This window comes from Camelus bactrianus, chromosome 6 (genome assembly GCF_048773025.1).
Source record: "Camelus bactrianus isolate YW-2024 breed Bactrian camel chromosome 6, ASM4877302v1, whole genome shotgun sequence".
NCBI classification, from domain to species: Eukaryota; Metazoa; Chordata; class Mammalia; order Artiodactyla; family Camelidae; genus Camelus; species Camelus bactrianus.
In genome coordinates this window covers 515,063-539,007 of record NC_133544.1, presented here as the reverse complement: position 1 = coordinate 539,007, position 23,945 = coordinate 515,063, and the positions used below count along the sequence as shown (strand labels likewise).

At 58.5% G+C, this 23,945-nt stretch overlaps 1 protein-coding gene and 2 gene segments (V, D, J or C); all 3 read right to left on the bottom strand.

Moving 5' to 3' along the window:
• LOC105062021 (uncharacterized) overlaps nt 1-23,945 on the bottom strand; it is a 113,813-nt gene that overhangs the window by 23,390 nt on the left and 66,478 nt on the right. The gene's annotated exons all lie outside the window — the stretch shown is intronic.
• On the bottom strand, nt 15,376-17,010 carry LOC141577837 (immunoglobulin heavy constant gamma 1-like; the record flags this gene model as incomplete). The annotated part of the segment is given in 2 exon segments: nt 15,376-16,484; nt 16,864-17,010. Coding segments are annotated over 2 exon segments (231 nt in total), but the record flags the coding sequence as incomplete, so codon positions are not given.
• Nucleotides 18,222-23,933, bottom strand: LOC123614323 (immunoglobulin gamma-1 heavy chain-like). The segment is given in 4 exon segments: nt 18,222-18,689; nt 18,773-19,102; nt 19,226-19,330; nt 23,903-23,933. Coding segments are annotated over 4 exon segments (780 nt in total).

The window sequence follows — 23,945 nt, the reverse complement described above, 5'->3', positions numbered from 1 at the left end:
ATTCCTGGAGCCCCTTAGGCTGCCCCCTGCACTCCTAGCCCCCTGTTCACCAATACAAGCTCTACTAGCTCCTTGGAGCTCCTCAGGGCAGTCCTGTACCTGCCTGCCCCCAGCCTACAGGCGGAAGCTCTGAATGCAACCTGGAGCCCCTGGGGCTTTCCTCTTGCCCTCCTAGACCTCTGCTGACCTGCACAAGCTCAACCTTCTCCCTGGAGCCCCTCAGGACTGCTCCGTGCCCTCCCAGCCGTCTGCTCCCCTGGAGAAGCTCAATCTGCTCCCAGGAGCCCCTTGGGGCTGCCCCCTGCCCTCGTAGACCTCCGTTCACCTGTGCAAGCTCAACCTGCTCCCTGGAAACCCTGGGGTTGCCCCCTGCCTTCCCAGCCCTCTGCTCACCTGCACAAGCACAACCTGCTCCGTGCAGCCAGTGGAGCTGCCCCTTGTCCTCCCAGCCTTCTGGTCCCCTGCAGAAGCACAACCTGCTCCGTGGAACCGCTGAGGCTGTCCCCCTGCCCTACTGCCCTTCAGTGGCCTCTCACCTGCACCAGCTCCAACTTCTCTTGAACTCCAAGTTAGCTTCTGGCCCCCGTCCACCCCCAGGCTTCTGCTCATGTGCACGAGCTCCATGTGATTTCAGAGCGCCTGGGGCTGCCCTCCTTGACCTCCAGGTGTTCTGCCACCTCTTACATTCAGCCTCCCTGACCTTTGTCCCTGGTGCTGGCCCTTGGCAGCCTCTGACCCTCTGGGTCAACGCAGAGCCCTCAGCCTAGTTCCACTCCACTCCCTGAACCCTGTGTTATCCCCAGGACTGGATTCTCTCCCTAGAGTCCCACCCGGGTGCCCTCCCAGCAGGGATGGCTTTTCTCCCTGGTGTCCAACCCTGGTGCCCTCCCAGCAGGGCTGGCTTTTCTCCCTGGAGTCCCAACCTGGTGCCCTCCCAGCATGGCTGACTTTCTCCCTGGAGTCCCAACCTGGTGCCCTCCCAGCAGGGATGGCTTTCTCCCTGGTGTCCCACACTGGTGCCCTCCCACCAGGGCTGAATTTCTCCCTGGAGTCCCACCTTTGTGCCCTCCCAGCAGGGATGGCTTTCTCCCTGGAGTCCCACCCTGGTGCCCTCCCAGCAGGGCTGGTTTTTCTCCCTGGATTCCCACTCTGGTGCCCTCCCAGCAGGGCTGGCTTTTCTCCCTGGAGTCCCACCCTGGTGCCCTCCCAGCAGGGCTGACTTTCTCCCTGGAGTCCCACCCTGGTGCCCTCCCAGCAGGGCTGACTTTTCTCCCTGGAGTCCCACCCTGGTGCCCTCCCAGCAGGGTTGTTTCTCTCCCTGGAGTCCCACCCTGGTGCCCTCCCAGCAGGGCTGGCTTTTCTCCCTGGAGTCCCACACTGGTGCCCTCCCAGCAGGGCTGGCTTTCTACCTGGAGTCCCACCCTTGTGCCCTCCCAGCAGGGATGGCTTTCCTCCCTGGAGTCCCACCCGGGTGCCCTCCCAGCAGGGCTGGCTTTTCTCCCTGGAGTCCCACCCTGGTGCCCTCCCAGCAGGGCTGGCTTTTCTCCCTGGAGTCCCACCCTGGAATCCCTCCCAGCAGGGCTGGTTTTTCTCCCTGGATTCCCACCCTGGTGCCCTCCCAGCAGGGCTGGCTTTTCTCCCTGGAGTCCTACACTGGTGCCCTCCCAGGAGGGCTGACTTTCTCCCTGGAGTCCCACCCTGATGCCCTCCCAGCAGGGCTGACTTTTCTCCCTGGAGTCCCACCCTGGTGCCCTCCCAGCAGGGTTGTTTTCTCTCCCTGGATTCCCACCCTGGTGCCCTTCCAGCAGGGATGGCTTTGCTCCCTGGAGTCCCAACCTGGTGCCCTCCCAGCAGGGCTGGCTTTCTACCTGGAGTCCCACCCTGGTGCCCTCCCAGCAGGGATGGCTTTTCTCCCTGGAGTCCCACCCGGGTGCCCTCCCAGCAGGGCTGGCTTTTCTCCCTGGAGTCTCATGCTGGCCCCCTCCCAGCAGAGCTCCTCGTCCTTGGGTACCTTAACCCTCTTTTGTGTCCCCAGTGTCCCCAGAAGTCTCCCCTGGTCCCTGGACCTTCCAGGTGGTGGGACGGTTGCCTGTGCCCACCAGCTCCCAGCCTTCACCTCAGCTGCTCCTGGAGCCTTGTGGGGTCCCTGAGGTGGGGCCTCCCCTCCAATGCCCCCTGCGCTCCCTCTGCCCCTGCTCCTCTTGGGCTGCACTCACCGAAGGTGGAAGCCATGGAGGTGGCTCCCCTGCAGCCTGGGTCTCCGTGCTGCCGCCACCCCTTCCCTCCTCTGGCCCCAGGCACCTGCGCTCCTCCAGGCTGATCTCTGTGCCTGCAGCCCCAGTTCCTAGGATTTCTTGGCTGGATTCCCGTAGATGTGAGCTGACTGCCCGCAACCCTGCGAACACTAAGAACAGGACTGAAACCGGTGGCACCGCCTACTTTCTGAAGTTCCCTTTTCTCTGGGTGGTTTCTGTCTCAGATGACCTGGGGGAGTCCAGACGCAGCAGAGGCGCCTCACATAGATGCCTGGGGGTGGGGCGAGTGGTGTCCTGGGATCTTGGGCTGAGAGTGGGAGTCTCGGCGGTCACCTGTTCCCTACCTCCCACAGGGGTGCTGCCCGCTTGACTGGCTGTTGCCTGGGGTGCCCAGCCGCCGCCCGAGCCCTCGGTCCTCCCAGGGCCAGTGGTCACCTCTCTCCACTCTGGTGAGTGCGGTGGGCACAGGCCGCAGCCTAACCCCAGCTTTGTCCTGTCCGCCTGCCAGCACGGCCCCTTGGGTGGGCGGCTGTCTTCCTCTGGGTCCAAGCCTCTTCTCTCCCTCCATCCGTGGCTATATCCCTGTCCCCCATCTCTGACCGCAGGGCGGTGTAACACGCAAGGTCTGATGGAAGCTGTTTCCCCAGCAGCAGCTGTCTTCTGTGCTGCAGAGTTCACGGTGGTCTCTGGGGCTGGAAGACGGCTGCCTGGCTGAGCAATAGCGTGCAGGCCCTCCACCGCTGCGTGTGCCCCAGGAGTGGGGCGGGGACCTTCAGCTTCTCCTGTCTTGGAGTGCCGCAGCTCACTCCAAGCCCCGTGTGCACCCCTGGGCTGTTCTGTGCCTGCAGCATCAGGGTCCCTGGGGGATAATGCAGTGCCCAGTTCAGAAGAGCCGCGGGTGGGGAAGGGGGCTTCCCGGGCACGTGTCCTACAAGGGCTGGGTGGGCGACATGCGTGCTGCGCCCCTTCCGGCCTGCACAGAGCGGAGTCCAGCCCAGGTGCTCTGCTGGGCCCCACAGGACCGCCCGCCACCCCCGCTCTGCTCGCTTCCTCCGGGGATCACCGCCCCTGCTCAGACCCGCTCCGCCACCTTCACCTTCGTCTCCGCTTGTGTCTAGGTCCCAAGATGCATTTGGGGCTGCTTTTTAACAGCGACTGTGAGCCACTGTCATGAGACCTTGTGTCTCCTAAGTTGCTGAAAATGCTTTAACAGGATAAGGAGAGCCTGATTATTCCGAGCTGGTGCAGCCAGGGCGTCCACACCCAGCAGCGGGCTTGGCAGAGCCTCCAGGCAGGCAGGGATGCGGGAGAGCTTTGCGGTTTTATTACGTGTATGTACTGTTCAGCGTTACTGTACACAGACACACGTGTGTGACATGTGTTTCTAATACATGTATGCATAGCGTATAATAAATAGTATGTTAATCTATTAAAATATTTTCTGTGTATAGAAAGGTTCTTTAGAGAAAAAGGGCGAGCTCCGCGGTGCGTGATGGGGCGGTCGGCTGGGGAAGCTGGACCAGGGACGAGATGCAGGCGCCCCTGTGATGGCTGGGGGCACGTCCGGCTTTCTCATGTGTGTCCTAAGCCGGACGCAGGGACAAAATGATGGACGCTGTCGGTTATTGGTCACGCCCCTGCCAGGCATGGGGGTGCTGTTACAGGTTGTTCGGCTTCTTGGACTTTCACTGGAGGTAGAGGTCTCACTTCCTGCAGGTCTGCCGTGTGGGGAGCAGGCGGCTTCCTGGGCTGGTTGCTGTAGATGGTCTCCTGTGCATCTCTGTCCTCCCAGCTCAGATCACTCGTGAATCCTGGTCCTCTGAGCACAGATCTGCAGTGCACCCCGGTCCTCCCAGCACAGATCTTCTGTCCACCCTGGTCCTCCCAGCTCAGATCTTTTGTGCATTCTGGTCGTCAAGCACAGAACTGCTCTACATCCTGGTCCTCCCAGCACAGATCTGCAATGCACCCTGGTCCTCCCAGCTCGGATCCCCATTTCATTCTGCACTCCTGCCTCAACACAGATCTCTAGTGCCTCCTGGCACTCCCAGTACCGGCTGGACAGGGATCAGATGGAGGTAGCTAGAGGTGGAAGCTGCCTGGCTGTCTTCCTGCAGGGCTGATGGACACCTCCCTGTGCACGTTCCCTCCTCTTTGCCAGGGCTCTCACCGTAGGAAGTCTCAGACTTGGCTTGCCCCTTGTCAGGTCGGGGAGAGGCTTGCTCTTGTAGAAGAGGGGGCCAGTTCCCCCTTCCACCTCAGGTTTCTGAAAAAAGCATCTCCCAGAGTGATTAGAAGATAGGAACAGAGGGTGCCCTGGATGAGTACGGGGGCAGGGGGTTAACACTGGGTGTATAGACCCGAACTAAAGGACTTGAGTTGTAGGCAAGGGTGAAGGCAAAGAGAGGGACTTTGTGTCTCTGGTCAGTGTAGCGGGGAAGGTAGGTACGTGGGTTAATGGGAGAGGGAGTGAGGCAGGCTCGCAGGGCAGGCGCTGACAGGTGCTGATAAGGGTCTGCTGTGTCCTCAGGTATCGCCCTGCTTTGCCTTGTAAAAGGCAGGAGGCGGAGAGATTGCCTTGTGTCTGCTTTTTTAATTGCCTGCAGCTCAAAACGACCCTTGCGTCCATGTTGTATGGATTAGACGGACCGTGTGGAGGTGTGCAGGGCTCGGGTCCCCACGCTCAGCTCATGCCTGTGTCAGCAGGCGGCTCCCCCAGCACTGCCTTCTCCAGCGGTCTCCTTGGAGGTATCCGTCTGAACCGTGTAGGCGGGAGGGCAGCTCCTGGGGCTCCTGCTGGGCCACACCCCTGACTTCTCAGCTCCCTGAGCCTGCATCTTTTAATCAGAAAGCCCCCTCCCCGTGCCCCGTCCAAGCAGAGTTTTATGACTGGGGCGCCATCAGTAACACTCAAGCCTGCCCCTCCAGGCCCATCACATGGAGTGTGACGGAGGCAGAGTAGGGATTGGTGTCTTGACTCCTGCTGCACCCTACCTCCCACGGCAGAGACCAGCCTGGGCTGAGACCCACCAGGACGGCAGGCAGGCTGCTTGGCGGGTGCGCCCTGTGCTGGAGCAGGGAGAGGAGCTGAGTCTGTGTTTGGAGGATGGAGCTGTTGACCAGTGCGGGGAGGCTGTGCGTTTCCAGGAGGAGGAAATGCAGGACGGCCCCTGGGCGAGAGCCGCAGACGGAGTTAGCCAACGTGGGGCCAAGGCGCTGGCTGGGCCTTGCTCCCGCCGTTCCCTGGGTGCTGACGCTCTTATCCCAGTGGCTGGCGGCTGATGGGCACGGGAGCCCGCAGCCCCCCTTGGAGGAAGGTGTGGGGAGCGAGAGGGGTCCAGAGGAGTCAGGGAGCAACGGAAGGCTGCGGCCCCGGGAGAGGATTTGTGCTAAACCACTCCCGGGGGCTCACAGGTTTCTCTGCCGCTGAGGTCTGCTGCGTGGGGGGGACAGGAGGGAAGGGGGCAGGGCACCGCCATTAAAGGAATGACACAGCAATTAGCACGGAGACGGTGGGAGACTCAACCCCCAATAGATCTTGAGGCCCAAGATGGTGGAAGAGTTGACTTCCAGTTGGCCTTGAGCTTCATTGTCGGCTCGTTGTAACATACCAGCCTGGTGAATGGCGTGCCCACAGGGGCCAGGACAGTTCTGAGGCTGGCCATAAGGCTAACAAGTGGGTGGTGGCCCACGTCCTGGGACCCCCTGCCCCTTCCCCAAGGCGGCTGGAACGATCCCCCCACTAGTTAGCATGCGACGCTACTGAGCCCATGGGAACCAGCGCCCCCGCTCCGCGTGGCCGCTCTCCCTGCTGAGCGAGACGCCCGCGCTCTGTCTGCGGAGTGTGCCTCTGTCTGAGTAACCTACTCTTCCTGACCCACGGCTTGCTCTTGAGTTCTGCCCCGTGTGAAGCCAAGGACCCTCACTTATGGGGTGCCTCCCGGGGACTCACCTGGGACTGGGGGCACAGCCACCTTCTTGAGCCCCAGTCTCCTGTGTCCCGGGGGCTTCTTCCAGGGCCCACCTGCTCCAAGGCTGTCCCTTGGCTGAGGCTCCAGCTCAGCTGACAAGCTGCCGTCAGGTGTGCGTCCCCCAGCCCCTCACTGAGAAGCGCAGCAGCCAGAGACGAGGGCGTGGAGAGGGTCGGAGAGGGCCGGGACGTGGCTCTGGAACGCGCTGGCTGGCCTGGGCCGCCTCCCTCTGCTCCGTGTGGTGAACTTGGTGCCACAGATCCTGACGGGGGAAGCTCACCCACACGGCCAGGCGAAGCGCAAGGACCCTGGGCAGCACCATATTTTTTCTTACAGGAAGCCAGCGTTTTGTCTCCGAAGGTGGAGAACGGCTCATGCTCCTCACAGCAGGACCGCACGAAGGTGCCTTTCTGAGCAGCTCGAGTGCTGGGCAGCCAGTGAGCAAGCCGAGTGGGGCCGCCCGCGGGAGGGATCCACTCTGCTTTCCAGCAGGTTTGTGACACTTGCTGCCGTTCTAATCCAGGATGCTGTTCCTTCTACGAGGCTCAATCACTTGATGTACCGTTTAGGAGGAAATGCGCTGCGTTGTGAACAGACCCAGTGCGTGTAACTGGACGTTCCCACGTTGTACGTGTGGAAGCACGTGCTTTAGACTTAACTAAGCATCGATGCTGGGCCCTTGAGCTGGCTTTCCAGTGCAGTTTAGACCCCCTCTTCAGGAACGCTGCTGAGTGCCGTGGACCTGCCCTCCCATCCTCTCTGGAGTCAGTCGGCTCCTGTGGGTTGGAAGAAGACTGCGTTGTGCCCCAGGGTGTGTTAGTCTCCAGGGGAACGGAATCCGTAGGATGTACCCCTTCCTCTGTGTATACGGTCTGTATCTGTATCTAGAAAGAGATTTGTCGTAAAGAAGTGACTGGCACAATGACGGTGGCTGGAGTCCATGATCGGCCGGGGCGCAGGCAGCTGACGTGGAGAGTTCAGGTCCAAAGGCCGTCTGCTGTCTTCCTGAGAGAGGATGCCTGGAGGGACGTTGTCTGAGATCTTGCCTGTCAGGGGATGCCTTTATTCTACCTTTACACTTTATCCTTGGTTTGGGTGCAAATTCTGTTAGAAATAATTTTTCTGCAGATGGCTGAAGGCCATTTGATTGCATGTCCCCCTCAGTGGCAGAACATTCTAGAAGCACCAAAGGAGCTCAGATAAGGGAGTGAACTCTCGCTGCCCAGGAACACCTCTGAGAGCTCGCCTGGAGCGAAGGCAACCTAATGGAGAAGGGGCTCTGTTCACCAAGTGGTGGTGGAGCACCTGCATCCCAGCAGGAAACGAGCTGAGGCACATACTCACAGTGGTCATGAAGTTGACTCACAGTGGGTCGTTGACCTCAACGCAAAGAACGGAACCATGGGAATCTAGGTGACCTTGATTCGGCGAAGAGCCAGGAGGTACCACACCAAAAGCGCATTCCACGAAAAAGAAGTCACTAGCTGAACTTAACTGAAGTGGAAAATGCCTGCCTGTGGAAGACACTGTCGAGAGAATGAAAGGCAGGCCAGAGACTGGGAGAATCACACATCTGCAAACCTCGTATCTGATAAAGGACTCGTGTCCGAAATATGCAGAGAACTGTTAAAAGTCAGCAACAAGGAAAGCAACAACCCAGTTAAAAGTGACTAAAAGCCCTGGACAGACCTGTCACCTAAGAAGACTCACAGATGCAGAGAAGGAAGCGCAAGTTTCCTCCACGTCCTACGTCGCTGGAGCCTGTAAGTGAAAACAAGTAAGACCACCACGCAGCTGTTAGAACGGTGGACGTCCAGAAGCAACACCGAAACCCGGCACCTCCCAACGCTGGTGAGGGTGTGGGGCAGCAGGAGGCCTCCTCCGCTGCGGGTGGGTGCAAAACGGAAGAGCCCGTCTGCAGGAGAGCTCGGCAGGTTCTCCAAAATCTAAACCTAATCTTGCCATACAACCCAGCAACTGCATTCCTAGATACTCACCTGTTCAAATGGGCTGAAAACTCATGCCCACCCCAAATCTGCGCAGCGATGTTTATGGTTTATAAATGTCTGCAGATGCTTTGTTCGTAGCTTAACTCAAACTTGGATGCGCCCAGGATGTCCCTCAGTAGGTGAGTGGATGCATCCAGACAGTGGAATAGGATTTCAGAATAAAAAGCACAAAGCCGTCTGTGAAGAATTGAGTTTTTCATCATTGTATAGCGTCCTTCTGGGTGTCTTATGACTGTTTTTACCTTCAAGTCTATTTTGTCCAAGTGTACCCATCCTTGCTTCCTTTTGTTTGCCTTTCTCATGGAGTACCTTTTTCCATCCCTTCATGTCCAGCCTACATGTGTCCTTAAACCTAAAGTGAGTCCCTTGTGATGGCACAGATTTGGACCTTGCTTGTTATCCACTCAGCCGCTCTCTATCTTTTGCTCTGATAATTTAATCCGTTTACATTTAAGGTAATTGTGGCAGGGAAAGGCCTATTATCACTGTTGTTTTTAATAGTTCTCTGTCTGTCTTATAGTTAATTTGTTCCTCTATTCCTTCTTGCTTCTTTCTTTTGTGCTTCATTGATTTTCTGTGGTGATATTCTTTGATTCTGCTGTGATTCAATAGGTATAAATTTCCAGTTATGCAAAATGAGTTCTATTCCGAGGCTCTGTGTGTAACATTGTGCCTACGGTTTACAACACTGCATTGTGGACCCAGATATTTGTTAAGAGAGTAGATTTCGTGATAAATGTTCTTCACATACGTGTGCTCCTCCCCCCATCCCAATAGACCCAAAGCACAAGGAAACTTCTAGAGGAATGGATATATCGACTACCTTGACAGTAATGATGGTTTCACAGGTGTCTGCATATGTGCAATCTCAGGTGTACCTCGAATATATGCGTTTATTTTGTGTATCAATTGTATCTCAATAAAGCTGTTGTAAAAAGAAGTTAATAGGAGAAGAAATGGGGGGACGGTATCGATCAATGATAGAGCGTGTGCTTAGCATGCATGAGGTCCTTGCTTCAATCCCCAGTATCTCCATTAAGAAAAATTAATTACCCTCCCATAGTCCCCCAAAGTAAGAAATGACCATTCAAAAAGAAGAAGAAATGAGCCATTGAGGCACAAAAGGACATGGGGAAATGAAAATGCACATTGCTAAGTGAAAGGAGCCAACCGGAGAAGGCTATACTGTCTGTGAGATTCCTACTACACGGTATTTGAAGGAGCTCATCTATGGAGGCAATGAGAAGATGAGTGGCTGCCAGGAGTTTGTGTGGGAGGGGTGGGAAATGAGGAGGTGAGGTACAGGGGGTCTTAAGGCAGTGAAATTGTACTGTGTGTTGCTGAAATGGTGGACCGATGGGCAGCAGTCTGAACAGTGTACCTGATCAAGGCAGTTCCATGGACAGCAGCCTCGGGGCTTCTGGATGCAAATGACACCATGCGTTTGTCAAAACTCATAGAACTGTGCAGATGATAGTGAGCCATGGTGTTGCCTATGGGCTTCAGTTAATCATAATGTACTAAGTTGGCTCATCATTTCTGACAAGTGTAGCACACTGGAGATAGATGTTCATAATAGGTGAAACTGGGCGTACGTGTGGGGGCACTGGAAGTTATGGAACTCTGTGACTTTCTGCTCAACGTATCTGTTGGCCTAAAACTACCCTAAAAGGGCAAAGTGTGTTTAATCTAAAAATATCATTACCCCGTGCAGAGCAGCAGAAGCAGAACCATGGACAGTAGCTGAGAGAGCCTGCTAGTCCGAGTCAGGACCACGGACAGCGGCCTGGAAGGCCTTGGGCACACACATGGCTCAGTCATTGTCTGACATGGAAAAGGCCTCATGAACAGCAAATGAGCCTCACGTAACGTAAGGTAGTTTCAGAGAAAGAACGCAGTCTGGACCAGCGTCCCAAGACCTCGTGTGTCTCGGGGCCGGAGCCATGTCCATTTTCGTAACCTGAGTCGTCTTCTTGGCCCAATGTCTTGGAGTCCCGCCCCACAGAGAAGCATGATTGATCCCCAGTGTGGTGGGTGGAATTTGAAGATGGTTCCTTAGTTTGATATGAATTTGTGTATGTACATATACTTAAGTTAAATACACTTCATTGACAACGTTACATTAGTTTCAGGTGGACAGCATACCAAATGGTGATTCAATTCTTTTAGAGACTACATTCCAGTTGAAGTTATCAGAAGCACTGACTCTACTCCCTGTGCTGTGCAATAGTCCTAGTAGCCTATGTATTTTATACATAGTAGTTGGTATTTGTTAATTCCCTGTCCTTACGTAGCCCCTTCCCCCTCTCCTCTCCACGCGGGTAACCACAAATTTGATCTGTCTATCTGTGTGTCTGTTTTCCTGTTGTTATATTTATTCACTTCTATTAATGTTTAGATTCCACATACAAGTGATATCGTAGAGCATTTGCCTTTGTCTGACTTACTTCACTAAGCCTCATAGTGCAGAGAACCACCAATGTCACAAACGGCAGAAATCATTCTTCTGCACGGCTGAGCATTATTCCGTCGTGCGTATACATCGTACCACCTGTATCCATTTTCTGCCGACAGACACTTGTGTTGCTTCCGTATGCTGACTCCTGTTCATACAGTTGCTATGTACCTTGGGGTGCATGTATCTTTTCAAATTCTTGTTTTTGTTTCCTTCGGATGTATAGGCAGGAGTGGAATTGCTGGAGCGTGTGATAGTTCTGTCTTTAGTTGTTTTGAGGATACTCCTTACTGTTTTCCCCCGAGGCTGCACCAATTTGCACTCCTGCTAACAGCGACAAGGGTTCCGTTTACCCCATCTCTTCACCAATATTTCTTACTTGTAGTCTTTGTGGTGACATCTCATTTTGGTTTTGATTTACATTTCCCTAATGATTAGGAATGTGAGCAGCTTTTCACATGTCTGTTTGTTTTTTTTTTTAGTTCCCTCTGTGAGCCCCCCGTTTTTTTGATGTTATATTTTACTTCTTCCTGTGAACTGCTGTTTACTGCAGTCACAGTTAATTTTATGTATTTTATCTTTTAATCTTTTGCTTATTTAGTTGATGGCCCTCAGGCTTTAATTTGCCTTTTAGTGGGATTTGCCTTTGCTGTAAATTCTTGCATCTTGCAATAGCCTGTGTGTTCCCCTCCAGGAAGACCTTTGACGTGTCTCTGAGGGTTGATGAACTGCTCCAGTGTTTGCTTGCCTGGGAAGTTCTTGTCTCTCCTTCCGGTGTAAACGACAAATTTGCGGGGTGACATCTCCTCCTAGATTGTAGGTATTTTCCATTCAGCATTTGTATAGATCATTCCTCTCCCGTGTGGTCTGCAGAGTTTCTGCAGAAAAATCAACTGCTAACTTTGTGGCAGTTCCTTGTCCGTGACAGTGTTGTTCTCTTTCTGTCTTCAGGATTCTCTCTTTATCCTTAACTTTTGCCAATTTAATTGTGACGTGTCCTGGTGTGGGTCTCTGTGGGTTCCGTTTGTTTGGGACTGTGTGATTCCTACGCCTGGAAATGTCTCTCTTTCTTCATGGTTGGTGAGTTTTTGCCATAATTTCATTAAGTACATTTTCAACTGTTTTCTCTCTCTCTTCTGCTTCTGGGAGCCCGATCATGCCAATGTTAGGACAGTGGATGTAGTTCCATAGATTCCTTAAACTGCTCTCAATTTTAAAAAAGTTGTTCTTCCTTTTGTAGTTCTGACTGGGTAATTCCCATGGTTCTGTCTTCCAGGTCGCGTGGGGTCTCCGGTGTCACCTAGTCCCCTGTTCGCCCCTTCCAGTGTTTTAAGTTTTAGCTATTGTACCCCTCTGGTGAGTGGTTCTCTTTTTATATTTTCCAGGTCCCTGTGAAGGTTCAAACTGTTTTCATCTGTTCTTTTCCCTAACTTGGTTAGCATTCATATTACTAACGCTCTCAAGCTGCCCTCTCCCCAGGGAAGACCTCCGGGCCCATGACGTGTCTCCCCGTCCCGGGTCCCCTCCTCGAGGCTGCGTTCCAAACCGAGTACCTCTCTTCTCTCCCTACGTGACTCCTCGTGGACCTTTCTTCAGCGCCTTGGCTGTACAGGAGTCTCTCTGCCCGTCTCCATTTTTCTCCAGGGAGACGTGGTCCTCATGTAGATGTAATGTGAATGTGCTCTGTGTCCTTCTACCTCACCGTCTCCGTCTCCTTCTCTCATAACCAACCTGTACCGGCCGCCCCCACCCTCTTCCGTCTGACATAAGACGTGCTAGTGGTGATGCTACATACCTCAGCATATAAGCTGCAGGACACCCAAGACGGAGGTTATTCATCAACACGAGAAGTGAACATCAGCCGAAGATACGTAAGATGGGCAATGGGAGTTCAAGCCTTTCCTGGAGGAGGGTTGGCAATTTTATATTACATGTGAGGTAATTTCCCTGCATTAGGTGGAGACACAAATTGTATTGCTGCCTTTTAATCGGGAAGCTTAACGTGGTCCACGGTGGCCGACACGCAGTGGGTAGTGCTGTCCTTGTTCTACGTCAGGTTAGCTAAGGCGTGAGCAGCTTTCCTAGCGTTCCCTTCCCTTTGTGTGTCTCTAGGTTAGGGTTGTTCAGAAGAGAAGTTTACACCTGTTGGAGAGCAAACTGTAGGAGCCGTCCTTTGGCTGGGGGGCTGTGCTGCAGCCGTGCACGTTGTCACCGCCCTGCCCCCTCACGCCGTCAGCGTGGAGACGCTGCTCCCGCGGTGTCTGCCGGCCTCCGCAGGGGGTCAGCCCTGGGCCAGGCATGTGTGCAGCTCCATCCTGCTGCAGCCGGTTTCTTCCACAGGGAGGGACACAGGCTCCAGGTCTTCCTGAAGGCGTTCAGATGTTATTGAATGGGTTAGATTTCTCCCGCTTAAAAGGTTTTTTTTATCGTGGTAAAAGAATAGGAGTTGCCCCTAAGGAAGTGTACCATGTTACACCTTTCTCCGGGTCTTGGGGACAGTGAGTACATTCATAAAGTGCAATCACGACCACCTGCGTCTCCATAACTCTCCCCGTCTTTACGTGTGAAACCCTATGCCCGTAAACAACACCCCCCGTTCTCCCCCGGCTGCAGCCACTTCTGTGTTTTGTCTTTCTGGGAATGCGGCCACTCGTAATCGCTCACACAAGTGGAATCGCACACGATTCACCGTCTTGCCCCTGGCTCACGGTACGCGTTCCGATGTCCTCCAGGTGCCCCCGTGCTGTCACACACGTCACACTGTTCCTCTTTCTTCAGGGGCAGTGCTGTTCCATTGTACGCTCAGCCCACATCGTGCTCATCTGTCCATCCACGGAAGGACACTCGCGTTCCCGCCTCGTGGTAGGTATTGTCAACGGAGCTGCTGGGAAGTGGGTGTTCAAGTGCCTCTTTAAGACCTGTTGCCTGTTCGCTCGGGTTTATTGTAAGCAGTGGGATTGCTGCAAGTGTGGTAGTTGTTTCTGAAATTTCTCTGAGGGGCTTCCAAACCGTTTTGCACAACGGTAATGCCATTTTATGTCCTCACCAACAGTGCACAAGGGTTTCTTTTCTCCACATCCACGGACACCACACACGGACAGCAATGCAGGTTTTCAAAGCTCAGAGTGGCAGACGTTCCCCTTGGAGTGCGGGAGGAGGGGGCACCTGGTGGGGGCCCAGAGGCGCAGTGGGGTGGCAGCCCAGGGGGTGTGTGTGTGTGTGTGTGAGATGGGGGTGCGGGCAGGAGAGGTGTGACGCTGATAGGAGTGTGTCGGTGGTCTTGCCCGGGGCAGGGCCCCTAGGGGACAGGAGCAGCAGGAGGCTGACTTCAGGCTCACACCGTTGCTGACCCAGGGGCTCAAGGGAAGGCGTCGGCCACTTGGCTTCCAGTGGCCCAGGAGGGGTTGTGCATGGGGGACACGCTGTGGCCTGGTGTTGCCCTAGGGTCAGGACGGGGCCCTCAGGCCTGTTGGGGGGCAGCTGTTCTGGGACTGGTGCTCCTCGAGGACCCGTGGGGCCAGCCCGGTATCGACCGTCCTGGTGTCCCCACGGGAATGTGTGGCTGGAGGCAGATCCGTGGTCCAGGGGATGGAGGTGAGGGGCAGGGCCTGGGGCCGGGCAGGCCGCAGGGACCATAGGCATGTTCAGCTTGTTGGTTAGGTGTTCCGTGTGAGGGAGATTGCGAGTGGGGGAGACCCCCAGGATGGTTTCCGGAGCACCCTGGAGGCAGAGGGTGCCCAGTGTCCTCACGCCTGGCAGGGTCCCTGAGGGCCGGCGATGCTCCTGGACCTGGCTGCCCGCCCCATGACCTCACCGTTTTTGGTGCGGAGCCCACTGGAGTGAGCAATCCCTGTACTGCATAAAATTCTCGGTATTTCTCTGACTGTCTGTCTGTCTGTCCCCCACAAGAAGCTGGAATGGCCCTTCCCAATGTCCCTGGGGTGCTGTGGCTTTAGTGACAGACACTCAGTGCTGGTCCCAGCTCCCTGCCAGGAGCCTGTCCTGCTGGCCTCCCCTGGGGCCGTGGAGCCACAGACTCGGCACATTGATTTCGCCCCCTCTGCCCTGACACACTGAAAGGCTCACACAGACACTTGGACAATGTCCAGCCGCCCAGGGCCGTGTCCCGTGGATGACTGAGCTCTCCAGTAGTGCTGGCCTGGATCGCCCAGCAGAGCCAACCCTGACCAGGCGCTGGCCTCCGTTTCCTGGAGCATTTCCTGCGAAGGGCAGTCTGCTGTGGCTCCTGTGTCTGCCCTCTGGGGAGTGCTGTGTCTCCTACAACCCGGGACCTGAGACTGTTCCTTTGAGATGGAACCACCAGGAGGGACTGGAGCTCAGGGTCTGGCCTCCCAGGAGGACCGAGTCCTGACTCCGGCCCTGCAGCCTTGGCAGCCGGTGGGCACAGTGGCCTTCACGCTCCTCGACCTGGGACGTGCCGCTCCAGGACGGGAGACAATCATTTCTGTGGTTCCAACCCGACTGTGCTGCGTGTTACAGCAGCCGTGCTGACCAGGCGTCCGACACCTGGGACTTGCTGCTGACTCCGCGCCCCCAGGGAACCCCAGGGATGGGTGTGGTGGGGGGAGAGCTGGGGCCTGGGGCTGGGAGGGTGTGGAAGGCGGCCAGGCTGTGGAGGCACCAGGGGAGGGGCCGCAACACAGAGCGATTCCCAGAGAGCTATGGAATGGTAAAGGATGCTTTATTGTCTGAACAACTCAAAACATGACAAGCCAGAGTCTCCCAACAAAAAACCCAACCAAAGATAAACAGTGCAGAAAGTTCGTGGGTGCCAGACGTTTAGAAAGGATGCACAGCTTCCCAAGCCAGGCCTGGCGTGACCTCTGGCTGTAGCGCCCCCCCTCCCCCGCCACCACCCGGCAGTGGGGCCTGCCCCTCCCCATCCAAGGAGAAGACAGGAGAGGCCCAGGGGTCTGGGGCCGGGACGCCAGGCTGTCGGGCTCCCTCCTCCCGGGGCTCGCCTCTCACCACACCGCCCAGTGAGGGAGCTCCTGCTGAAGGTGTCTCAGGCTTCTGGTCACAGGACTGGCTGGCTGCGGCCACTGCCCTGTTTTGCCAGTGTCCCTCTTGCTCTGTCCAGCGAGGCTGCGTTCTGCCCGTGGGGGACGCGGTCACCAGGCCCGTCTCTGGGAAGCTGGAGTTGGGAGACCTCACCCCCTTCCTGGCAGGCCTGGCTCCTGTAGGGGCCATGGGCCCCGGCCCTTCTCAGAGCTGAGTACTCTGCTGACCGTTGGTGGCACATCCAGAAGCTTCCCTGCTGAGTGAGGTCGTCCGGGGCAGCACTGTTCCAGCAGACATCTCACACAGTGTGCCTCCTGTTTGGAACCGTCCTTGGTCATCTGGCCTGATGGTGTCCACAGAGAGCGGGCCGTGCCCACTGTCCCGGGATGCCAGCTTCCTGCTCTTCCAGAGGAACCCCAGGGTGCCCCGGGCACTCCCAGTGAGCACAGGCAGACCCCTCAGCTCAGGTTGGTGGTAGCACCTGCTGTCCACTTGGTCCTCTGATTGTGGGCAGGGTGCAGGGTGTGGTCGGTGGTGGCCGTGAGGTCGGAGGATGGAGGTGTGGTTGAGGACGGCCGAGAGGTCAGAGCTGGCAGGGCAGCGGGCGGAGTAGTGGCTGAGCAGCTCGGAGCGATGATCGGGGTACCTCTGGGGCCTGGGGTGGCCGTGGACACCCCCAGAGGACACGCTAGGCCCCCTGCCCGATCATGTTTCTGTAGTCTGGGACGATCGTCCGCTTCAGCTCCACCACCGAGGAGAAGATCCACTTCACCTGCAGGGACGGCGGGTGTGAGCACAGCCGGGGCCCCCATGCCAGCTTCCCCCAAGGACCTGGCCTCCCAGCCCGGGGCCTGCCGGCCGCGAGTGTGCTCCGGTGGGGTGGCGCGAGGACTGCGTGGGCATAGCTATGGACAGCGAGGTCCCGACAGGGACAGAGAGGGACAGTGAGAGAACAGAATGGACTGGAGAGACAGAGAAGGACAGACAGTGGACAGAAAGGACAAGAGGGGAGAGTGAGGAGACAGTGACGGGACTGTGAGGGGACAGGAAGGGGGCAGGGAGGGACATGGAGGGTCAGGGAGTGAACAGGGAATGGGGACTGTGCGGGCACTGTGTGGGGACAGCATGGACAGCTAGCCTGGCCCGCCCACCTTGAAGAGGGTCACTGTGGCGCTGTAGCACACGCTGAGCAGGAAGAGGGTGATGAAGATGGAGATGGTGGTCCACAGCCCGTCCAGCTCCCCGCTCTGGGCCTCGGCACAGCTCTCCTCCTCCAGGAGTGGCTCTGGACAGGGAGGGGATGGTCAGCTGTGTGACAGGGCGGGTGGGGCACTAGTATCCCCCTGGGGGGCTGGATCAATGGTTCCCTGAGGTCAATCTCTGGGCACCGACCTCGTGTCCCCCATTCCTCCAGATTGGGCCTCAGTCTTGCCCGGACCCCTTGGGCCATATGTAAGCCTGGCCCGTGGGGGTCCCTCATCCACTCCTCTGCAGTGCGTTTCATGGGGTCCTCTGGGGAGAGGTTGCCCTGACCCCTGCCTTCCTTCCCACTGGAGGCCAGGCCTAAACGGCAGGGGTCTGCAGAGCAGGTTTGTGGTGGTTCCTAGTGCAGGGAAGGGCGGAGGCAACCTTGGGGTGTCCCTGTGTGCCCGAGGGGGTGGGGTGGTTGTGCTAGGGACCAGTGGGGTGTTGAGTCTCTGTGTGTCGAGGAGGGGACGCAGGTGTCCTGGGGAGAGGAGGGGTGGGGTTCTGAGGCGGCCATTGTGGTCAGTGCTGCTGGGGCTTTGAGGAGTGGGGACCAAGCTGGTGTCCACAGAGGGTTCACAAGACCCGGCTCCAGGCTCTGTTCTGGCCCTGGGCGGGTACCCCGTTGAGGACCCAGTGAGCAAGGCTGGCTTGTGTGCACTTGTGTGGTTGTGCCCTTGTGTGCAGTTGTACAGGCACATGCGTGTGCGTGAGTTTGCAGGTGGACGAGGGGTGTGCAGGCTGGTGTGCTCCATGAGAGGGCTTTTTTCCTACGAGTCTGGGTGAGTGTCCCCTCGAGTGTACAGATCTGGCCCTGAGCACCTCGCCTGCGGGAGGGTGGGGCCTGATCTCCGTGTGTCCTGGGAGCAGGAGGCCTGTGCCCCCATCGCCGGCCAGGCGTGGCTCCCATGTTGACAGGGTGTCAGCACGTGGACCCTCGAGGCCCCGGGGACGGGAACTGCGGGGACAAGGACCTGCCACTGTCCCACTGTTGGGCTTGGACAGAGGTGGGAAGAACTGTGCACTCATTTCCGTGAGGGTTCCTGCGAGGCTCTACCCGTCCGCTCTACACACTACAGCCTGAGTAGGTTCTGACCGGACGCTGGACCCTGGGGAGCTGCTGCCTCTGGCAGAGCCCCCTCTGTGGCCTCGGGCTGCTGCCTGCCTCCGTTGGCACCAAGTTTGTCCTCAGAGCCTGGCCTGCCCCCGCCTCCCGCGTGCCCGGCGAGCGCCGGAGCTCTGCTCGGAAAGAACCATGACAGGGTTGCAGGGCCCCAGGGAGGCACTGGGTGTTTTATTTCATGCTCGCCCGGGAGGTATGTACGCAGGGGTGGGGCTCAGGCGTCCACGCCGGACCCTGAGGGCCTCGAGGAGGGGGGTTCGCTGGGGTGCCGGGGTGAGGCTCATTTACCCGAAGACTGGGTGATGGATTTCTGGGTGGAGTGGTTGTGCAGGGCCTCGTGCATCACCACACAGGTGAAGGTTTCTCCCCGCTGCCACGTGTTCTTTCCCACCGAGAGCTTGCTGTAGAGGAAGTAGGTCCCGTCATTGTCCAGCTGGGGCAGCGTGGTGGCGTAGGCGCCCTCTGACTCCGGCCGCCCGTTCCTCTGCCACTCAACGTTGATGTCAGCTGGGTAGAAGCCTTTGACCAGGCAGGTTATGCTCACGGTGTCCTTGGCCAGCTCTTCCCGGTGTGGGGCCAGGGTGTACACCTGCGGCTCCCGGGTCTGCCCTGTGGGGACAGGTGTGTCTGAGCGCCCGACGGTCACTCTGAGCAGCCCCACAGGACCCTCCCGCGCCCGTTGTCCGTCCCACCTTTGGCCTTGGAGATGGTCCTCTCGATGGGGGCCGGGAGAGCTTTGTTGTTGACCTTGCATTTTAACTCCTTCCCCGTCAGCCAGTCCTGGTGCTGGATGGTCAGGACGCTGACCACGCGGTACGTGCTGTTGAACTGTTCCTCCTTTGGCTTCGTGTTGGCCGTTCGCACCTCAACGCCATCAATGTACCAGTTGAAACTGACCTCGGGGTCTTCCTGGCCCACGTCCACCACAACACATGTGACCTCGGGCCTCCCAGAAATGGAGAGGACGTCCTTGGGTTTCGGGGGGAAGATGAAGACAGAGGGCCCTCCCAGGAGCTCAGGGGCTGGCAGGGAAGACAGGGTGGGCAGTTAGCACCTGGGCCAGCCTTCTCCAGGACACATGTATTCCCAGCACGCCAGGGCTGTGGCCACCTCCTTGTTAAAAGGGAGTGGCTTGTCTGACTCACCTGGACATTTGGGACACGTGCATTCTGGTTCAGGTTTTGGTTGTGGTTTTGGTTGTGGTTGCGGTTGTGGTTGTGGTTTTGGTTGTGGTTGGGGTATCTTGGGTTCTGCAAAGAAAGCAGACAGGAGGTTTATGGGTGAGGGCGACAGGTCTGTTGGGGCGGGCATATGTCAGGGATAGATTTTGGCAGGTCCAGCACGAGCTATGTGCGGTAGAGGTGTGCATCCTGTGCCCACCTTGGACCTGATAGAAACACCCAGAGGACCCCTCCCATTGCCTGGGAGGCCTTCAGGCGAGGAGACTGCTCCTCCTCTGATACTCTGGGCAGAGGTTGCCATCCTGCCATGTGGTTCGAGCCGGGCGGAGGGCTGACCTCGGTCCTGTCTGGGAGTGGACGCCCGCCCTGAGGCCTTTCTACTTATCCACACTCTTGTCCACCTTGGTGCTGCTGGCTGGGTGGGCTACGTTGCAGATGAAGGTCTTTCCGGTCGAGGTGCTGGTGGGCAGAGTCACTAAGCTGCTGAGTGAGTAGAGCCCCAAGGACATGAGAACAGATGGGAAGGTGTGGATGCCGCTGGACACAGCGCCTGAATTCCAGGTCACCGTCACCGGCTCAGGGATGTAGCCCCAGACCAGGCAGCCAAAGGCCACCGTGGAGCCAGGCGTGTCCCCGGATCTAGCAGTCAGAGGATAGACCGATGGGGCCTTGGTGGAGGCTGCAAGAAAGCAGGCTGTGTGACCACCAGGGCTTCACCTCTGAGAGGGTCCAGGCAGGGTGTTACGAGCCCAGGTCTGGGCACCCCTGATCCCAGCGCCCATGTGCTTCCAGAATGTCTGCAAAGCAGCTGGCCGGCAGGGCCCTCACCACCCAGGGCCTCGTGCCTCTGCAGCTGTGGGTCAGCGCTGGGTGATCACCTGGGTGACAGCCCCCTAGGTCCCTGACCTCCTGCAAGTGCCTGGCCTGACTGAGCCCTGTGTCTGAGTCCTGACCAGTGCTGCCTGCTCCCGGCCAGCGTCTGCTGGTCCCCTGAGCTCACCGTCCTGTTGCCACTGCCCGGCCCTGCCCTGGGTGAGCGGGCCTCTCCTTGGCGTGGTGGGCCTCCACCACCCAGAAGCCTGCTCGTGGCCCCTTGCCTGGCCTGCTGTTTGCCCTCCGCGCCCGTGTCTTCTGGGTCAGCTCTGCATCCAGAGCCCCTGGGCCTTGGCCCCCCTGGCCCCTGGCCCTCTTGGACCCTGGCCCTGCAGGTCTCCTCCTTGGCCCCTCCCCTTTCATCCCTGTGGCCTCAGCCAGGCTGCCGAGTCTGTGCCTCGGGGAGCTCCTGTCCCTCTTCTGGTCCTCCAGCTGGAGCCCCTCAGCTCACTTCCCCCTCACACCTGGGCCCCTGACGCCACCCCAGCTTGTAGCTCCCATGTCCCTGTCCTCTGACCTCAGCCCCCTGCTCACTGGCAGCCTCTGAGACCCTTGTCCCAGGAGACACTGGCCAGGGGCAGCCGTGGCCCCTCTGACCATCCCCACAGCCGTCAACCTGGCTCAGCTCCTCGTGTGGCTGTACTTTAGATCCGGGCTTTAATGCGCTAGCTACAGGGGAGCCCCGCTGTTCTGTGGACCCTTTTCTCATTCTCACAATTACAACTGGCTTCCTGGACCTCTTTAAGCTACTTCCTTCCCTCCCATCCCCCTGTTCAGCAATACAAGCTCTACCAGCTCCTTGGAGTTCCTCAGGGCTCTCCTGTACCTGCCTGCCCCCAGCCTACAGGTCATAGCTCTGATTTCTCCCTGGAGCCCCTGGGGCTGCTCCCTGCCCTCCCAGCTCTCTGCTCCCCTGCAGAAGCTCAACCTGAGCCCTGGAGCCCCTGGGGCTGCCCCCTGCCCTCCCAGCTCTCTGGTCCCCTGCAGAAGCTCAACCTGTGCCCTGGAGCCCCTGGGGCAGCCCCGTGACCGCCCAGCCCTCTGTTCACCCACACGTGCTCTACGTGCTCCCTGGAGACCCTAAGGCTGCCTCTTGGACTCCCAGCCCTCTGCTGAGCCGCCTGAGCTCAACCTGCTCCCTGGATCTCTGGAGGCTGCCCCATTCTCTCCCAAACCTCTGCTCCCCTGCAGAAGCTCAACCTGCTCCCAGGAGCCCCTTGGGGCTGCCCCCTGCCCTCGTAGACCTCCGTTCACCTGTACAAGCTCAACCTGCTTCCTGGAACCCCTGGGGCTGCCCCCTGCCCTCCCAGCCCTCTGCTGTCCCGCATGAGCTCAACCTGTTCCCTGGAGCCTCTTGGGGCTGCCCCCTGCGCTCCCTTCCCTCTGCTCCCCTGCACATGCACAACCTGTTCCCTGGAGCCCCTGGGGCTTCCCCCTGCACTCCCAGGCCTCTGCTGACCCTCACGAGCTCAACCTGCTCCCTGGAGCCCCTGGGGCTGCTCCCTGCCTTCCCAGCCCTCTGCTACTTGCACAAGCTTTACCTTATTCCTGGAGCCCCTTAGGCTGCCCCCTGCACTCCTAGCCCCCTGTTCACCAATACAAGCTCTACTAGCTCCTTGGAGCTCCTCAGGGCAGTCCTGTACCTGCCTGCCCCCAGCCTACAGGTCATAGCTCTGATTTCTCCCTGGAGCCCCTGGGGCTGCTCCCTGCCCTCCCAGCCGTCTGCTCCCCTCAGAAGCTCAACCTGCTCCCTGGAGTCCCTGGGGCTGCTCCTTGCCTTCCCTGCCCTCTGCTACCTTCACAAGCTCAACCTGCTCCCTGGAATCCCTGGGGCTGCCCTCTGCCCTCACAGCCCTCTGCTCACCCATGTAAGTCCCACCTGCTCCCAGGAGCCCCTCGGGCTGCCCCCTACCCTCCCTGCCCTCTGCTACCTTCACAAGCTCAACCTGCTCCCTGGAACCTCTGGGGCTGCCCCCTGCCCTCCCTGCCTTCTGCTCCCCTGCAGAAGCTCAACCTGCTCCCTAGAGCCCCTGGGGATGCTCTCTGCTCTCCCAAACCTCTGCTCACCTACAGAAGCTCAACCTGCTCCCTGGAGCCCCTGGGGATGCGCCCTGCCCTCCCAGCCCTCTGCTGTCCCGAAGAAGCTCAACCTGCTCCCTGGAGCCCCTCAGGGCTGCCCCCTGCCCTCGCAGCCCTCTGCTCACCTGCACAAGCTCAACCTCCTCCCTGGAGCCCCTCAGGGCTGCTCCCTGCCCTCCCAGCCGTCTGCTCCCCTGCAGAAGCTCAACCTGCTCCCAGGAGCCCCTTGGGGCTGCTCCCTGCCCTCGTAGACCTCCGTTCACCTGTACAAGCTCAACTTGCTCCCTGGAATCCCTGGGGCTGCCCCCTGCCCTCGCAGCCCTCTGCTCACCTGCACAAGCTCAACCTGCTCCGTGGAGCCCTTCAGGTTGTCCCCTGCCCTTCAAGCCCGCCGGTCACCTGCACAAGCTCAACCTGCTCCGTGGAGTCCCTGGGGCTGCCCCTTGTCCTCCCAGCCTTCTGGGCCCCTGCAGAAGCTCAACCTGCTCCCTGGAACCTCTGGGGCTGCCCCCTGATCTCCCAGCCCTCTGCTCCCCTGCACAAGCTCAACTTGCTCCCTGGAATCCCTGGGGCTGCCCCCTGCCCTCGCAGCCCTCTGCTCACCTGCACAAGCTCAACCTGCTCCGTGGAGCCCTTCAGGTTGTCCTCTGCCCTTCAAGCCCGCCGGTCACCTGCACAAGCTCAACCAGCTCCCTTGAACCCCTGAGGCTGTCCCCCTGCCCTCCTGCCCTTCAGTGGCCTCTCACTTGCACAAGCTCCAAATTCTCTTGAACTCCAAGTTAGCTTCTTGCCCCCATCCACTCCCAGGCTTCTGCTCATGTGCACGAGCTCCATGTATTTTAGAGCGCCTGGGGCTGCCCTCCTTGACCTCCAGGTGTTCTGACACCTCTTACTTTCAACCTCCCTGACCTTTGTCCCTGGTGCTGGCCCTTGGCAGCCTCTGATCTTCTGGGACAACGCAGAGCCCTCAGCGTAGTTCCACTCCACTCCCTGACCCCTGTGTTATCCCCAGGGCTGGCTTTTCTCCCTGGAGTCCCACCCTCGTGCCCTCCCAGCAGGGCTGGCTTTCTCCCTGGAGTCCCACCCTGGTGCCCTCCCAGCAGGGATGGCTTTCTACCTGGAGTCCCACCCTGGTGCCCTCCCAGCAGGGATGGCTTTCTCCCTGGAGTCCCACCCTGGTGCCCTCCCAGCAGGGATGGCTTTCTCCCTGGAGTCCCACCCTGGTGCCCTCCCAGCAGGGATGGCTTTCTCCCTGGAGTCCCACCCTGGTGCCCTCCCAGCAGGGATGGCTTTCTCCCTGGAGTCCCACCCTGGTGCCCTCCCAGCAGGGATGGCTTTCTCCCTGGAGTCCCACCCTGGTGCCCTCCCAGCAGGGATGGCTTTCTCCCTGGAGTCCCACCCTGGTGCCCTCCCAGCAGGGCTGGCTTTCTACCTGGAGTCCCACCCTGGGCCCCTCCCAGCAGGGCTCCTCATCCTTGGGGTACCTTCACCCTCTTTTGTGTCCCCAGTGTCCCCAGAAGTCTCCCCTGGTCCCTGGACCTTCCAGGTGGTGGGACGGTTGCCTGTGCCCACCAGCTCCCAGCCTTCACCTCAGCTGCTCCTGGAGCCTTGTGGGGTCCCTGAGGTGGGGCCTCCCCTCCAATGCCCCCTGCGCTCCCTCTGCCCCTGCTCCTCTTGGGCTGCACTCACCGAAGGTGGAAGCCATGGAGGTGGCTCCCCTGCAGCCTGGGTC